General features: G+C 45.6%; 1 protein-coding gene across 3 annotated transcripts in view; it reads left to right on the top strand.

Moving 5' to 3' along the window:
- LMNTD1 (lamin tail domain containing 1) overlaps positions 1–19,044 on the top strand; it is a 249,695-nt gene that overhangs the window by 159,380 nt on the left and 71,271 nt on the right. For all 3 annotated transcript variants that reach the window (XM_068277587.1, XM_068277585.1, XM_068277586.1), the window contains exons 9-10: positions 7,719–7,837; positions 9,580–9,785. In XM_068277587.1, the coding sequence (XP_068133688.1) occupies positions 7,719–7,837; positions 9,580–9,785 (325 nt within the window). The remainder of the gene's footprint in view (positions 1–7,718; positions 7,838–9,579; positions 9,786–19,044) is intronic.

The following is a 19,044-nucleotide window of genomic DNA, read 5'->3' as shown; positions in this document are numbered from 1 at the left end:
CCTCTAAACTGAATGCCAACTGCAACAAACACAATTGCTAACTTCCAGCCAGAGCAATATCCTGCCTCTATCTGGCCAGCAGACGCCAGTCAGCCAATCAGGTGCACTGTCATACACCCTTTGCCTGCTGTACCATACCTAGCAGGAATTACATAGATTAGCATTCAGGTGGGAGGCTTCGGTTGGACGCAATCGTGAATTGCGTCGTTTACAGGGACGCCCCGTGTAGGCACATCTCCCACAAGGTCCCCTACCTAACCACTCACCTGTCAACCGCATCCTAGAAGCTGCAAAAAATAAATTTAAAATCACAAACACTGGTCCACATGACAGCCCAGGGGCCCCAGGTCTCTCTCACTCACTGTGGCGAACCGGCACGCGGCACGCCTGCGTATACGGTTCCCGACTGCGGGTTTGACCTGATCAAGCGGGGAACAGCCTTATTTAAGCTAAAAACAAGGCTGGGACCCCTCAAACACTTCCCACTGCCACCACTAGCCGTTGCTAGACACGTTCACTCAGCTGTCGAGTGCTCAACACGCACTCCGCGTTTTCGTATTTGGGTCAGCTTTGCGCTTAGGCCGAATACGAGAACGCCACGCACACACACACAGTTGCAATCTTACGCTGTAATGAAGCAAAACCACTAACAGTCGTTCCGAACGATACTGTTAGACTTCCCACTCGGCTGTCGAGCGCAGAAGTGTCTCATACACACAATGCAATTACAATTTCATACGGTAGTGTTGCTCAAGCGTACAATTAGGCATGAACTTATACACGGTTACACTTCAGTCTCTTCTAGGCTATGAGTGTTAGTTTAGCACAGCAGAAGTCAAGCTTATTAAATAACGATGTAATATTCCATAAAAAACGTGGAACAATGCAGAACTTAATATATACAAAAGATGTACAAAAACAAAGTAAAAAAAGTTACAAAGATAAAAGTTACAAAAATAAGAGTTTACAAAGATACACACACGGATATTTGCGTAAAAATAAAAATGGGGATTAAAAACGTTACCAACTTGAAGGTCTCAACGTTGTCGGCAGGAGCATGCCGCTTGTTCGACCAGAAGTCGAGATCATCTCTAGCTATGCGCTATCTCCAAGAGAAGATTCTTACTAGGTATCTGCCTCTGCTTTTTATACTCTGAGCTACGCCTGGAGGCTGCAACTTCCTTGGGGAGGGGAGGAACTAGGTTTTAATTAAATCTCAGACATATTCCATTTCCAGGTAAAAGTCTATACATCAAAGATTGTGAAGTGAGGCTTTCAACTCCAGGTGAAAACTTGATTAAGGCTTTTTCCTGTCTCCGTTTTTAAAGTCTGCAGAGATTCCAACCCCCTTCCAATAGATGTAATTTACAGGGTATCGTTTGCACCTTCACTAATAATTTAATTTCCAGTAGCCTGTCATGTACATTTCCAACATTCCTGTGTTAGTCTCCAGACTCTGGTCCTCTTGCTTTGTGTATTGAGACAATGGGCTGTCTCCTGGGTTCAAAAAGCCAGGCAGATAATCCCATTAGCACTCTCAGAGGAACTGCATACAGAAACTCAAAGCACCTCATATGGTCAAGACAATCACCCATTTCCTTGCCCCAAGCAACTCAAGGTAACAGCTCCCTTCTGGCAGACCTACACGGAACACAGGCAGAAAAATGAAATAATATGTTCCTTTATTCCTAACATCATCAGCACCCCAATATATCACCACAGGGCCCCCAAACCACCATGCGACACCTAGAGGGAAGTGCGGGCAAGCCCTGGACCTCTCACCTCCACGGAACTCACCCCACCACCTCTAAACTGAATGCCAACTGCAACAAACACAATTGCTAACTTCCAGCCAGACCAATATCCTGCCTCTATCTGGCCAGCAGAGGCTGTCATGTGGACCAGTGTTTGTGATTTTAAATTTATTTTTTGCAGCTTCTAGGATGCGGTTGACAGGTGAGTGGTTAGGGAGGGGACCGTGTGGGAGATGTGCCTACACGGGGCGTCCCTGTAAACGACGCAATTCACGATTGCGTCCAACCAAAGCCTCCCACCTGAATGCTAATCTATGTAATTCCTGCTAGGTATGGTACAGCAGGCAAAGGGTGTATGACAGTGCACCTGATTGGCTGACTGGCGTCTGCTGGCCAGATAGAGGCAGGATATTGCTCTGGCTGGAAGTTAGATATTGTGTTTGTTGCAGTTAGCATTCAGTTTAGAGGTGGTGGGGTGAGTTCCCTGGAGGTGAGAGGTCCAGGGCTTGCCCTCATTTCCCTCTAGGTGTCGCATGGTGGTTTGGGGGCCCCAGTGAGTGAGAGAGACCTGGGGCCCCTGGGCTGTTATGTGGACCAGTGTTTGTGATTTTAAATTTATTTTTTGCAGCTTCTAGGATGCGGTTGACAGGTGAGTGGTTAGGGAGGGGACCGTGTGGGAGATGTGCCTAAACGAGGCGTCCCTGTAAACGACGCAATTCACGATTGCGTCCAACCGAAGCCTCCCACCTGAATGCTAATCTATGTAATTCCTGCTAGGTATGATACAGCAGGCAAAGGGTGTATGACAGTGCACCTGATTGGCTGACTGGCGTCTGCTGGCCAGATAGAGGCAGGATATTGCTCTGGCTGGAAGTTAGCAATTGTGTTTGTTGCAGTTGGCATTCAGTTTAGAGGTGGTGGGGTGAGTTCCCTGGAGGTGAGAGGTCCAGGGCTTGCCCGCACTTCCCTCTAGGTGTCGCATGGTGGTTTGGGGGCCCCAGTGAGTGAGAGAGACCTGGGGCCCCTGGGCTGTCATGTGGACCAGTGTTTGTGGCTGGAGATACAGATCAGCATGCCTGTGTGTAATGTGACAAACAGAACATGGCCACTCTCATTGTATCACAGGAATAAATAATCATAAACTGTTGAAGCCGTTTGCAGCTAGATTTGCTGTGTAAACTATCAAAATCTAAACTTTAGATAAGATATATAGACAAGTTACTTGTTATAGTTAGTTTTTCATCTCGGATCCGCTTTAAGTATAAACGCAATAACACTTTAACAATGAAATCAAAGCAGTGTTGCCAACTCATCCCTTTAATTACTGAAACATCTAAGTTATACAGGTTCTGGGGCTATTTGCACATAATCAGTGCCTTAACTGCATCTACCTAGCCACAAAACCTGTATAATTCATATGTGTCAGTAGTTAAAGGGATGAGTTGGCAACATTGAATCAAAGTTCATGTTACCAGCATTTGGGGAAATTAGTGACTCAAAATGATTTGCACTCAGAGGTGCTCCAAGGTGATTGGCACTCTTACTGAAATTGATGTGTCCCTCTCCAATCTGATTATAATGGGTAAAGGGGATTAATTGTTTTCATTTACCTCCTAATTACCTCTTAATTAGTGAGTAGTTATTTGATTAATTAAAGGATTTCATTATCGTAGGCACTTCATTTACAGAAGAAGAAAACGCTTATTTTGCTTAGTGTCTGATTTTCCAAAACTCTCAGAAGCTGGGGATGGGAATACTGGAGACATCATATGGCAGATAGTTTTATATCACTACCACAGTCTGGGACCAGTTGTTAGATGAAGCATGAAAAAAGTTACACCACCAGACTTTTAGCCATTAAACTTCACGCTTCACACTTGACGAAGGGCACCTCACCTAAAATGTTGTGGTTTTGGTTCTGTTAAGTCGGTCTTTTCAAAGTATGCAATAAAGCATGATGTTGATTGGGTAAAAGACTTGTGGTACAACCTTACCGCATGCAATTTGTCGATAGCGGTGGTGCATCTCCTTATTTGGCCGACTCCCAGCAGGAAGCAGATATTCCTTAGACCTCCGCAGGTTATATTCATGTGGGTGCAGCAATTGACCAATGAGTATGTTTTTGAAGTCTGGAGCGAAAGCCACACAAATCATTGGAGACCATACATATTATATGCAAATAGTGTTCTGGCTGGAAATCAAACCAGGCATCGCAGTACTGCAGCAGGAGTGCTAAGCACTGAGCACTATTACCAGTGGGGAGCCTTTACAGCCGCAGGAAGATGGTATGGCTGTGCGAGGAGCGAAGGCTAGACTTCTTTCCACACTCCCTCCCTCCAGGCCTTGCCGCACTCCTCTGCAGAGACTCTTTCTGTCCTAGCTACCCCTAATGCACAGAAACAAAATGGTGGTGCCACTGCCCTATTTAATCTTTCCTCCTCTGCTGCAGTCTCCCCAACTTAAGCTAAGTACACATGCTGTGTTAAACTCAGCTGGGGTGTACAAGAGCCCCCCAACGTTTCCTAAAGATCTATGATGCCAGATCTTTAGCGACAGCCAACCGACCCCCGAGTTCATTGTTTTCCTACTCACCCTGCCTGCTGGAAGCTGTTCCATTGTGCACCACTTGTTGCCCATCCTACCCCCTCCATAGCAAAAGAAGCATCGCTAGGCTAGTGGCATAGGGATCGCCATAGGAGCCATAGCAGATGCCATGGGAGCCCTAGCCAGGGGGACCTGGGGTCAGTGGCCATTATGAGGGTTTGCGACTGGTCACCTGGAGATCTACAGGGGGCTCATGAGGTGCACAATAGTGGCAGCTGCGTATATAAGTAGTGACTCACCTCTCCATGCTCCAACAGGGATCTGTAGAAGTCTCCAGGTGTCCCTGTCATTAAGACTACAGCACCCTCGCTTATCACGTTATGTGACGATAGAGTGCTCCACTGATAGAGACAGGGGTGCCTGGAGAAGGCAGAGCCTGGAGAGGTAAGTCACTTCTCTCATGCATCACTGCTGCTACTCTACAAGGGATGGAGCTACATCTGGCTACCTGTATGGGAGGTCCTTCTGTCTACCTATACCCTGGGAGATGAGGGGTTTGCTACTTCTGGCTATCCATACTAGGGGAAGGGACCTTCTGGCTATATATACACTTGTGAAGGCTAATTCAGGCTACCCATACAGAGGGAGCTACCTCCAACTACCTGTACTGTGGGACTACTTCTGGCTACCTATACAAAGGCACTGTGGCTACCTATAGTGAGGGCAGAGATGGATTAAGATTTAATGGGGCCCTAGGCAAGGTAGTAAATTTGGGGCCCCCTTTTGGTAAACTGAAGTGGAGAGAGGTCTAAGAAGGTGACAAGTGGGCCCCTTGACACCCACTAGGCCCCAACCAACTGTCTAAGTTGCCTGGTGGATGATCCTTCTCTGAGCGAGGGGGCGACCTAAACTGAGGGGTGCTACTGCTGGCTACCTATACTGTGGGGGCCTCTCTGACTACCTATACTGAGGGGACTACCTATTCTGGGGTGCCTCTCTGGCTATCTATACTTAGGGGGCTACCTCTGACTACCTATACTGCGGTGCCCCTCTGGCTACCTAGGAGATCAAAGAAGTGACCTGGTACTGCTTTCTATCAGTATGTGAAATGCTGCGTAAACGCACTAATGAGCTATATTCTTTGCATATACAGTATAGCTCATTTGTGCATTCTAGCAGTATGTGAGAAGGTTGACAACGAGAGGTCACCCTCTCAAAATGTTGCTTTGAATCTCACAAGTTTGATGTTGCTGTACAACTATTCTGAAATGTCTACTGCCCTAATAAATGGACTTTTAAAGATACTTCAGAAGGACGGTGCTTGTCCTTCCAGGTATTGGTAGGTCAGACCTAAACACATTGCTCCTCTAATCGGGTTCAGCCCCTGCTTTCCCTCTGGCTATCTATAGTGAGGAGGAAACTCTGACTACCTACACTGGGAGGGGTACCTATACTTGGGTGGGGGGGGGGGGGGGGGGGCTGGTTACCTGGGTTATGGTGACTGCAATTACAGCAATTACTAAACAGATCAGGGAAGGGGGAGGAATCAAAGAGGGGGGACATATTTTCATTCCTGGCAGCTATGTCCTGGTCCCTCCGGCTGTCTGGAAATGCTTCGCTATCACAAAGTAGAGGCTGAAATGTAGTAAGCCCACCCCTATTGGCCGCTTGTGTGAACTTATCCTTAAAAGGCTGAATTAGTTCCAGAAAGGGAAAAAAATAGATAACCCAGTGCTTAAATAATGATGACATTGAACATTATTATTATTTTTTTTTTTTAGGTCTGAGGGGATAATTTTTCTTAATCAGTGGAATATCGCTGTCTTGGCTACATGTCTCTCTATGTTATACCAATGTCAGAGCAGTTAACTGCCTGCTAGTTATGGTCTCCTGGTCCCTTAATTGTCCACTTGGTATCCTTGTAAGAGGGTCTTCAGCCATCCAGCATTCACCAAGCGGGGGCTTAATTGTCTGTCTTGAGAGAATATAGCCTATTTTGGCATAGGCCCAGTTAATTTCCAGGACCACATGATGCGGTCTCCACACACAAGACTTGAAAAGAGATTGTGTGAGATTTAATTAGGGCCCTTCAAGCCAAGTCCTTGAGCGCACATCATTACAATCAGCAGCACAGAGAGGCAGAGGAGGGGAGAGAGATGGACAAGAGGTTCTAATGGGAACAAAAAAAAAATCATTCCTGGAAAATGTTTTATCCGTTGCTGCAAAGAACACATCTGTTACCATACATATACTGTACGTCATTGAAAACCAAACTCCAAGCTCAGCTAAAACAGGACATATTAAATCCTTACCCACCTTCCTCTGCACACTGTGCTCTGCTTTTAAACTCAAGAAAGAGCATATTTAATTGAAAAGTTGAACTCCAGGACCAATGTTATGTTAGCCCTGTGCAGCACTCAGAAATAGAGCCTGCTTTCTTATTCTTTGTGGGCAGAGCTGGATCATCCACAAGGCATCAAGGCGTGCCTAGGAACTGATAAGAAACTAGGGGCCTGGTTAATGTTAGCAACCATCAATTCTTACAAAAAGAAGGTAGGTGGCCATGAAGGGTGGGCCCAAAATTGGCACTGGCCTAGGGCTCAATTTAACCATAATCTGTTTACCTCCACCAAATGTTACAAAAAAGGCAGGTGGACATCAAGGGTTGATCCAAAGTTTGTATTGGCCTAGGGTTCCATTTCACCATAATCCATTTCTGTGTGTGGGACCTCCTTGATTAGCTGTTGTTGTTTGTAAAGTACCCAGAGACCCATTATTATAGACACCCTGAGCTGCAGGCAATGATGTTCTCATACAGCACTTTGTGTCCTGCACGCTTGATGTTTGAAGAGCATTTATATGCATATTCAAGGAAGAGGCGCCTTATCCCATGGGTCGGCTGTTAACTCTTTCAGCAGGGGCAATGTAATTAGATTTTAAAAACGGTGTTACGGAAGAATTATTTGACAAAGACATTTGGATATTTTGCTTAGTAAATGCCATGAGTAACAACTAGGCTTCAGATTACATAAAAACATTGAGCCGAATGGAAATCTATTGAAAATGAAGGCCTTAACGATTGTGAGTGACGACGCCATAGCTTGGTGATGCATTGAGTAGTACAAAGCTAGCAGCGCCAGTGAGGACATCAGTATCAGATCACATTCCCACTGGAATCTAATCTAACATACCAGTAGAACTGAACAATGAGGTAAGCAGGATAGTTGTATATATCAGGTAAATAGTGATCTTTCAGCTGATCTAATAGTTGGCAACTACTTTCAGTGACTAGGAGGTAGCCCTGGAGTTACATTTTATAGTGTCACTTGAGACACCCAGCACAGCAGATAGATCATGTGATGGTCATGGAATAATGCCTCTAATGAATAGTGATATATTGTGATAACTGTGTCTTACCAGGAGTTGCAGGATCTTCTGCTGGCCAAGATGAAGGAGCTAAACACTTTCCAGGAGACGAGTGTGTCACTCCGGAGTGAGCTGGATGCTCTGAAGTCCATGCTGGATGAGGAGGAACATCTGTGAGTGACACTTTATAACCATGTTTAGGAAGAGAATGAGTTCTAAGTCCATTTTAACTATACATGACCTGCCTACAGCATCTGTGTGCCGACAATTTTATGTTTAATGTCATCACATTCTAAAGATGCCCTTACACCTCTCGGTCTGCCACCAGATTGACTATCACATAGATCCTTCTCTGATTGAATCTGGAAATCTACCATACCAGCACCGCTGACTCTGCCTGCCAGGTTCCCCCTCTCTTATTAATTGTGTGTCCCCCACCACCCTGGGCCTGGGGTGAGTAGAAGCGTTGCTGCTCATCCATACGCTGTGTCCTGTGTCTTCTCTCCATTGCCGGGGGTGCCTGTGTCCAATGATTCTATCGCATGTACTGACGTCACATACATGTAGCAGGGTCATGCTATACCAGCGCTGGGCTTCAATGGAAAAAGACACAGAACACAGGAGGAGCCGTGCCAGTAGACAATACACATTTTACAAAGGGGGGGGGGGGTAGACTGGCTGGGGGCCTGTCTGTCATTATGAGATAAAACACCACTACTGCCAAGCACCCGACCGAGCCGTTTCAAACAAGGCCTTTCCAGTACGCCGGATCGATTGATTTTGGCCGGAATTCGATCTGCCAGCAATGTTGCGCCATCAATCTCTGCCAGATTTGATCATTGTGATCTAATCGGCTGGATATCGATGCCGCAAATCATGTAATGTATGGGTGCCTATACTCTCCTCCTTTCATGCCTGGCAGAAATTATTCCTGTTCCATCAACAAACAATACCAGATTGCCAGACTGGGACTATACTGGGAGATACCAGATTGGCAGACTGGTATCTCCTTCCCAGCAAGCATTTAACTGACTGCTTTACTGATAGCAACCTGTATCCCACGCATACTGAAGGGTATAGGCTCAGGAGTGGTTTGGGGTAGAATGAAGTTCAGTCAGGCTGATTTTGTAGTAAAAAATCTGACACTACATGCAAGGAAATATCAGATATTGGAAAAGCAGGAAGCGATGCAATATCCACAGCATGTGCAGACAGATCCACTTCCATGTGATCGTCATCCAACCACAGGTGACCCCACGGTATGGCTGATGAACCAGAGCAATTAGTCTATCACGGAAGCACTCGTTAGGCTTTACCACCAGTGCTTCGAGAAGACAACTCATTTTTGAATCACACCACATGAAGCACCAACCAGTCTACAGGTTGGTATCGTTATGCTGGTGAGCGTTTGCTTCTCGCTCACTGGCGCTCTTGCTGTGGGATAACCAACCACTGTCTGCTTAAAGTGAACCTGAACTCTTGCACAGGACAGAAGGATAACATAGAGAAATGCACCCTGTATGTATTTAGAGAGTTAAGCCTGTCCAATTCCCCCTCATCTGTGACTAATCACCACTGTAATTTGAACTCTTCAGCTATGTCAGCTCAGGAATCTCCTCTGCCACGGCAGAGCTGTTAATTTGTAAACACAGGAAGTGAACAATATGTCTGCTTCCATGAAAGCAGGAAGTAGACACACTTCAGATTTATTGCAGGATTTGTATCAGCTGTAACAAAGAAATGTTTTTCTTTAAATGTTATTGTGCTCTTGCTTATTTTTTAGAGACGAGAGGAAGTTGTGAGTTCAGGTCCGCTTTAAACAGTTTGGTTTCACCTAATTAGCTTGTCTTTATCCTCAAGTTATTTTACACACCTAAAATAAGTTGCTTTATTTATTTTGTTGCTCCCATTTCAGAATGAGTAGCAGCCACCTGCATTATTCCCACACCTCTTCCTCATCCTCCAATCCCCTGACTGCATCCTTTCCATCTCCCTCGCACACGCTTCTTCCTGAACACACTAAGACGAGTGAGATTCTCCCACCGACAACCACATCTCACTCCACAGAACCATCCACCGCTGCCTCGTCAGAAGGAACGTACCTCACAGAACAACACACCGGTAAAGCCAAGAACTATTCCAGACTAAAAGTACTACTGTATCTAAATTAAAACGTATTTACTGACATGTGTAATATAAATGAACTTGCCTTATGTCTTCATTGTCTGCAGCCAATTAATATACTGTATATCGTCGAATATAAGTAGACATCCTGTCATGTATAGGTCGACTCCAATATTGGACCCTCCTAGGCTGGATTTTTCATTATAAATGATCAGCGTACAGTCCAAAAACAGAAGACGAGTCTTCAACAAAGAATAAGAGCGGGCAAATCTCCACCACAATAAATATTGGGGTCACAGCACAGCTCTGCATTCATGGATACCCAGAAAAAGGAAAGAGGCTTACCAGCTGGTGACAACCCACATTATAAGGTTGTATCAACGATTTGGTAGGACATCAGGGAGCAACAGTTTGTCCAGGATCCACCAATTCAGCAATGATTCATCTCACGAATGGATATCAGTGTATAGTAAAAATGATAGTATCCGCACTCCAAATATTAAATATGTACATACACGGTGTGCTAGCCACAAGATCAAAGGAAGATCTCATAAAGGAAAACGCAGAAAGCAATCCTGCACAAACTGCTGCACCACCGATTGTAAATATAACAAAGCTTTATTGAACATTCTGTATAAACATCATAAAAACATTTAAAACAAATGCTGTCATCAGCAAATCACCACAATACAATGTTATGTGGGAACAAAAATCACAAATGCCTCACCCCCTGTATCAAGATGTATATCCCTTAACACACAGGTATTCCTGATCCCTACATGCACTGTTCATACATGACTATACTTATCATTTCTCATGTTTCATGAGCATATTGGCACATCCAAGCACTTTCTTTGTTTTTCCTTTCACCTTGGTTTATAGGAGACTTTCATAGGTGGAATTTACCCATGTTATTGATCCAGTGGCGTACCTAGGGTATTTGACACCCGGTGCTGATTATCCACAGACACCCCCCCCCCCCCCCCCCCAAATAAAAAGATGAAAATTAGTGAGCGTGACAGTGAGACAGTGGTAGGATTACATTGTGAGCCCCTCAGAGGACAGTCAGTGACATGACTATGTGATCTGTAATGTGCTGCAGAAGATGTCAGTGCTATATAAATACATAATAATAATAATATTGTAGGACATTAGACTATGACTGTGGTAGGATTAGATTGTAAGCTCTGAGGACAGTCAGTGACATGACTATGTACTCTGTAAAGTTCTGCAGAAGATGTCAGTGCTATATAAATACATAATAATACGGTAGGACATTACACTATGATTATGGTAGGATTAGAGTGTGAGCTCCTCTGAGGACAGTCAGTCACATGCCTATGTACTCTGTAAAGTGTTGCAGGAGATGTGAGAGCTAAATTAATACATAATATGGTAGGACATTACACTATGACTATGGTAGGATTAGATTGTGAGCTCCTCTGAGGCAAAGTGGGTGTGGCCATGGGTGGGGCTCCACTATATAACTAGATGTGGGTACCAGCTCCCCAGTATAGGCGGCAAGTCACATAAATATGTAGGGAGCTCCCAGTATAGGTAGTGAGGTGCCACAGTATAGGTGGTAAGATGTCCCCAGTATAAGTAGGAAGGTGTCCCCAGTATAGGTGCTAAGCGTCCACAGTATAGAAAGTAAGGTGACCCCCCAAGTATAGGTAGTAAGGTGACCCCCAGTATAGGTAGCAGGGTGTCCCCAGACGGTGGTTGGGTAGGTAGGTAGCAGTTTGTGGGGTTTTAGGCAGGTAGATAGCAATGTGTTGGTTTAGGTAGTCCGGTAGCAGTGTATGTGTAGTTAGGTAGGAGCTTGTGGGGTTTTAGATAGGCAGATAGGTAGCAGTGTGTGGGTTTATGTAGGTAGCAGTGTGTGCGTAAGTAGGCAGGTAGGTAGCAGTGTGTGGGTAGGTAGGTAGAAGTTTGTGGGGTTTTAGCTAAGTAACGTAGCAGTGTGTGGGTTTAGGTAGGTAGGTAGCAGTGCAGGGGTGGTTAGGTAGGTAAGGTTTAGGTAGCGGTGGGTGGTTAGGTAGGTTGGTAAGTTTAGGTATGTAGGCAGCAGTGGGTGGTTAGGTAGTAGAGTGGTTAGATAAATGGGTAGCAATATGTGGGTTTAGGTAGGTAGCAGTGTTTGGGTTTAGGTAGGTAGCAGTGTGTGGGTAGGTAGGTAGGAAACAGTTTGTGGGGTTTAAGGTAGGTAGCAGTGTTTGGGTTGGTGGTTAGGTAGATAGGTAGGTAAGATTAAGGTAGCGGTGGGTGGTTAGGTAAGTTGGTAAGGTTTAGGTAGGTAGGCAGCAGTGGGTAGGTAGGTAGCAGTGTTTGGGTGGGTGGTTAGGTAGATAGGTAGGTAAGATTTAGGTAGCGGTGGGTGGTTAGGAAGTTGGTAAGGTGTAGGTAGGTAAGTAGGCAGCAGTGGGTGGGTAGGTAGGTAGCAGTGTTTGGGTGGGTGGTTAGGTAGATAGGTAGGTAAGGTATAGGTAGCGGTGGGTGGTTAGGTAAGTTGGTAAGGTTTAGGTAGGTGGGCAGCAGTGGGTGCGTAGGTAGGTAGGTAGCAGTGTTTGGGTGGGTGGTTAGGTAGATAGGTAGGTAAAATTTAGGTAGGGGTGGGTGGTTAGGTATGTTGGTAAGGTGTAGGTAGGTAGGCAGCAGTGGGTGGGTAGGTAGGTAGCAGTGTTTGGGTGGGTGGTTAGATAGATAGATAGGTAGGTAAGAGATAGGTAGGTAAGGTATAGGTAGCGGTGGGTGATTAGGTAAGGTGTAGGTAAGTAGGTAGGCAGCAGTGGGTAGGTAGGTAGGTAGGTAGGTAGCAGTGTTTGGGTGGGTGGTTAGGTAGATAGGTAGGTAAGGTTTAGGTAGCAGTGGGTGGTAGGTAGTGTTTCTCTCTCTCTCCCTCCTCCCATCAGACCTGCAGATCAGCGCGGCGAACAGGAGCAGAGACCTCAGATCAGCGTGGGACCCGGCTGACAGAGCGGCGCACACTGTGCAGCCGCGCGAGTCGGCTCATATGCAGGAGGTGACGAGTGACGTCACTTCCGCATATAAAGTAGTCGGGACCCGCGGTGTCTGTGTCACAGTGCTCGCCGCGTTGATCTGTTGGTCTGATGATGGGAGGGAACACGGGGGGGGGGGGGGGAAGTGCCAGCGGAGCCCAGCCCGAGGCCCCTGCAGGGATTGAGGCCACAGCCAGGCGAGCCAAGCACAGCGGCAGGGGCGGCAGCACAGGACTCCGGGTGTCACCCCCCACCATGAAGACACCCGGGACGGGCCGCTCCTGCCGAGGTAGGAACGCCACTGTATTGATCTAGACCCGGGTCTCACTACTTAATGGTGGGTTCAATTCCATGAACCCATGTTGAGTATTATCTTTGGCTGCCAATGGGGTCCATCTTGATACAGGGGGTGAGGCATTTGTGATTTTTGTTACCACATAACATTGTATTGTGGTGATTTGCTGATGACAGCATTTGTTTTAAATGTTTTTATGATGTTTATACAGAATGTTCAATAAAGCTTTGTTACATTTACAATCGGTGGTGCAGCAGTTTGTGCAGGATTGCTTTCTGCTTTTTCCTTTACGAATGGATATCAGTAGTAAACATCATAAAAAACAAACGGCAACTCTAAGTGTAAACCGTTTAATATAGTGTTTTCATAGTAAAAACAGCATAAAAAAAAATAGCATAAAAACTAAACTTACATACGGGCCGCATGCAATGGGAACCCCGAGAAAGTTGTACGCGTGTATCGGTCAGCAGTAAAGGACAGTATAAAGGTGCTGCCTGTCTCCTTCCCGACCGGTTTCGCAAACTAGCGTCATCAGGGGACAATCCCCTGATGACGCTAGTTTGCGAAACTGTTTGGGAAGGAGACAGGCAGCACCTTTATATACTGTCCTTTACTGCTGACCCATACACGCAAGCAACTTTCTCGGGGTTCCCATTCCATGGGGCCCGTATGTAAGTTTTGTTTTTATGCTGTTTTTACTATGAAAACTCTATATTAAATGGTTTACACTTAGAGTTGCCGTTTTGTTTGTTTTTTTATGATGTTTACTACTGATATGATGTTTACTACTGATATCCATTCGTGAGATGAATCATTGCTAAATTGGTGGATCCTGGACAGACTGTTGCTTCCTGATGTCCTACCAAATCGTTGATACAACCTTATAATGTGGGTTGTCACCAGCTGGAAAGGAGGCCTTAGTATCTAAATGGATTGCTATTTCCCTACAGGCTCACTTAAAGGCCTCATTTCCATGGACTGTTGAGCTGTGTGCTCGGCAATCAGTTACCAGGCAGCAGTGAGCAGTTACCAAGCAGCAGTGAGCAGTTGTGAGAGTTAGAGAGGCATTTCACTGCTTATCAACAGTTCGTGGAAAAGAGGCCTAAAGGACAACTGAAGTGAGAGTGATATGGAGGCTGCCATATTGATTTCCTTTTAAACAATACCAGTTGCCAGGCTCTGGCAGCCCTGCTAATCCATCTAGTAGTGTCTGAATAACACCAGAAACAAGCATGCAGCTAATCTTGCCAAATCTGACAATAATGTCATAAACACCTGATCTATAGGCTTGTTCAGGGTCTACGGCTAAAAGTATTAGAAGCAGAGGATCAACAGGACAGCCAGTCAATTTGCATTATTTAAAAGGAAATAAATATGGCAGCCTTCATATCCCACTCGCTTCAGTTGCCCTTTAGGGCCATTTTCCATGAGCAGTTGATAGGCAGTGAAAAGACTGTCAAACTCTCACAACTGCTTGCTGCTGCCTGGTAACTGCTTGCTGCTGCCTGGTAACTGCTGGCTGCTGCCTGGTAACTGCTGGCTGCTGCCTGGTAACTGCTGGCTGCTGCCTGGTAACTGCTGGCTGCTGCCTGGTAACTGCTGGCTGCTGCCTGGTAACTGCTCACTGAGCACGCAGTTCAGCCATCTGTAGAAAAGGGTCTTAAAGGGAAAACGAGGTGAGAGGGATATGGAGGCTGACATGTTTATTTCCTTTTAAATAATGCACAATTATCTGGCTCTCCTGCTGATCCTCTGCATCTGAGGGCCCGTTTCCACTTGTGCCGCACGCGTCAGTGAGACACGTGGCGGTACTTCCGGGTCGGCGGGAACGCAGGCGAATCTCAGAAGCTATGGGATTCGCAGCCTCCCGCACGAAAACTGTGGGCAGTGTCGGCCGAATCGCTAGGGTAAGCGATTCGGCTGGCGGCCGCATAGTTTCCCATGGCAGAGTTTCCCTTCGCGATTTGCTTGTGGGGAAACTGTGGATTCGGAGTGGTTTCCGCTCCAGTGGAAATGGGCCCTAATACTTTAAGCCATAGACCCTGAACAAGCATGCAGCAGATCAGATGTCTATTTTAAATCTGACAAGATTAGCTGCATGCTTGTCTCAGGTGTGTGATTTAAACCTTACTGACTAGAAAGTTCAGCAGGACAGCCAGGCAACTGGTATTGTTAAGAAAGTTATTTCATTGTTTAAATACCGGGAAATATGGCAGCTTCCATAGGTCTCACACCTCGGGTTCCTTTTAACCCATTAGCAACTTCAATAGTTATCTCATTTGAGAGAAGCGCACTGCTTTTGACCTCAGTCGGCAGAACTCGTTGTGCTGTAAATTCTTGGAATGCTTTGCTCTCTCTACTAACAGAAAATATAGAAACTGAAAGCAGAAATCCTCTGTTATTGCCTCACACTGCCCCCTAGTGACAAGTAGCCATTAATACCCATAACAGCAGTACTAATTAGAAGCAGGCAAATGTAACAAATAATAAATCAAAAAATGTGCCGGAGAACTTGCAAGCCTCTAAATAAATTGACTGTTAAAGGGTTAAGTCTCATACACATTTACAAATACTGTTGTCCACTGGGATCAGGACTCAATCCCTGCATGGTCGAGTGCTGTATAGACTTATCACTAGCCACCGCCTCCATTGTGTTTGCAGTAGGGCTGCAATGTGTCACAGTAACATAGAGGAAGTATATTGTAATTACAAACCCACTTACAGTCTACCACAAGCACTTTTGCACCTAAAAGCCATGTGTGTGTTCTCCTCACACAAACAGCTCCAGGCATACCTTTTGTTGGTGCATTTCCCTTACAGCATGAAGACATTTTCACTGTCTCTATAGTGAAGCGCTGCATACCTCCCAATGTTTGGGGATAAGAAAGAGTGACACTTAAAGACACGCCCCTGATGCACCCCTAGCCACGCCTTCACCACACCCTTAGTCACACATTTGACAAACAATTCAAAAGCAAAATATGCAGTTTTATATATCATACTTCACTGGTCCTTCATATCATCATTCATTTCAATTTATTTAAACATTTTAAAGAGACTCTGTAACAAAAGTTTTAGCCTTATTTCTTCTATCCTATAAATTCCTATACCTGTTCTAATGTGGTCTGGATTACAGCAGCCTTTTCTAGTTGCACTGTCTCTGTAATATATCTAATCTTTTCTTTGCAAGCTTTGTGGACCCAGAGCGGAATGCACTGCCTCTGCTGTGATAGGGAGAAGTTATGCACGCCCCCTGCAGGCTCTGTGTGTGTGCTTTGTTTATCCCTCACAGACAGGTATCTGCTCTCAATCTCTGCTTGTCTGAGGGGGGGAAGGGAGCTGCCCATGCTGAGAATCTGTGAGAATCTCTGACTGAAGTGCAGAAAATTCACTATGTAATAAAACTTGTAGTATACTGTAACATGATATATATACTGTATATACATATACATCACTTCCTGGTTAGCGGCCATGTTTTTTGTTTGAAAACACTGCCTAAAACTGGCGATTAAAAGCCAGGATCACGGCAGTAAGCGGCAAAGAGGGATCCAGGAGAACACAGTGACTTAATTGGTATGTTTTTTATAGTACAAATCGGAAAGTACAGATTCTCTTTAAAATAAGAAATATAACAATTTAAATGATGGGAATAACGTTTCAATTAAACACATATATTAGTAGAAAAATACATTTACACATATCTGTACATAAGTCCTGAAAGAGAGACAAATTAAAGGGACACTGTAGGGGGGGTCAGGGGAAAATGAGTTGAAGTTACCCGGGGCTTCTAATGGTCCCCCACAGACATCCTGTGCCCGCGCAGCCACTCACCGATGCTCCAGCCCCGCCTCCGGTTCACTTCTGGAATTTCAGACTTTAAAGTCTGAAAACCACTGCGCCTGCGTTGCCGTATCCTCACTCCCGCTGATAGCACCAGGAGTGTACTGCGCAGGCCCAGAAGAAGCAAGGACACGGCAACGCAGGCCCAGTGGTTTTCAGACTTTAAAGTCTGAAATTCCAGAAGTGAACCGGAGGCGGGGCCAGAGCATCGGTGAGTGGCTGCGCGGGCACAGGATGTCTGCGGGGGACCATTAGAAGCCCCGGGTAAGTTCAACTCATTTTCCCCCGACCTCCCTACAGTATTCCTTTAAGGAAAAAAGGGACACTTGGGAGCTACTGTGTCTGTGACAATGTTGACTCACTGCTTCATTGATTCAGAATTTGACTTCAACTTCAGTTCTGACATTTGACGAATCATTGCAAAAAATGTGGACCTGAAATCTAGCACAGGACTGAGGGAAGACAGATAAATGCACCATGTATGTATTTAGACAGTTTAGCCTGTCTAATTCCCCCTCATCTGTGACTAATCACAACTGTAATTTGATATTTTAGCTGTGTCCGCTCTGGAATCCGCTCTACCATGGCAAAGCAGCTAATCTGTAAACACAGGATGTTAGCAATATGTCTGCTTCCATGAAAGCAAGAAGTAGACACACTACAGATTTATTGCATGATTTGTATCAGCTGTAGCAAAGAAATGTTTTTCTTTAAAGGGAGCCTGATGCATAAAAACCACAAAAAAAACACAAATACTCACCTATGGAGAGGGAAGGCTCTGGGTCCTCTAGAGCCTCCCCGTTCCTCCTACGGTCCCCGCGTTCAAGCCCTGGCTCCTGTTAGCAGTCTGCGATCAATGGGTCGGAGTCTGCTCTCTCTTCTGCTGCAGGAGGCTTTAGGAGCCTGAAGAGGTAGTCCGCACTGCGCATGCACAAGTGCAGGGCCAGGCCGAGGCCAAGGCAAGAGAGGCTCCAGCCTCAGGGCGCAGTGTAGGAGCGGGCGCACAACTCATACAGCTATCATTCCCCTATTGTGTTTGAAGCCGAGAGAAATAAGAAAAGGGGATACATGGCAGTGACTGCAAGCTAGATAACTATAGATGAAGGTGTTGGTGGCCCTGGGGGCACCTCTTAGTCTAATAGCAATCAGTGTGGGACTGCTGGGGTGGGAGGGATAGGGGGGCGCACTTTGGTGTCTCAGCCTTGGGTGCTGGAGGACCTTGTCTGCACAAGTGTATGAGAGAGTGTGTTACTTATCTTTTAGAGCAGAGAGGAAGTTCTGAGTTCAGGTTGGTTATTACTATAGAGAGACAGCATCGTCACAGACACAGCTCTTAACTATAGAGACAGTGAAAAATGTCTTTATGATCTGAAAACAGAGGCAAACAAAAGGTATGTCTGGAACTTTCTTTATGAGGAGAATTCACACAAAGCTTTTGTTTGCAAAAGTATTCTAGGTTCAAGTACACTGTAAGTGGGGTTGAAATCACAATGCGCCATCTTTCTCTATGTGTCTGTGACACATTGCAGCCCTTCTGAAAGCACAGTGAATATTTTATTAAAGAATCTCACCTTGTATGAACACTTCTGAGTATGAATAGTCTAGTCTGCTGCTGATTCCTAGCACTGTAACAAGATCAGTAGGGGGGGGGGGGGAATTAAATGCTAATAATTCTGAGGTTCTGCTGCATTTAATTGTCAATTTTTAAGCTGCATAAACTTAGCAAAACATTTACATCAACTCACTGGTCATTCCTGAAGATATGCATTCAGGCAGAGCTGCCTCTCTCCCTGCCCCCTCACCTTCTAACACACAGTTCTGCAGGTTTTTCTTTGACGTCTCTACCATACACAGTTTCTTTAGGAAGGCTGTTACATGGAGTCTGCCTGTACATTCACCCTTCCCATGTTTTCTTTATCTGTTCCTCTGGCGACTTCGTTAATTGGTGACTTTGGCCTGAAGTTGCCAGCACAAGTCCCCACCGAGCACGTTACTAGTGTTGTCCGGATCATGAACGATTCGGATCTTTGATCCGAATCTATTTTATGAGTCGATCATCCAAATCATCAAAATGAGTGATTCGGATCGGAAAAGGGGCGGGGCCAGAAGCGACACGCCCCCT

Source organism: Hyperolius riggenbachi, chromosome 3 (genome assembly GCF_040937935.1).
Source record: "Hyperolius riggenbachi isolate aHypRig1 chromosome 3, aHypRig1.pri, whole genome shotgun sequence".
Lineage (NCBI taxonomy): Eukaryota > Metazoa > Chordata > Amphibia > Anura > Hyperoliidae > Hyperolius > Hyperolius riggenbachi.
The sequence above is the reverse complement of the archived record's forward strand: the minus strand, read 5'-3'. Positions and strand labels throughout refer to the sequence as shown.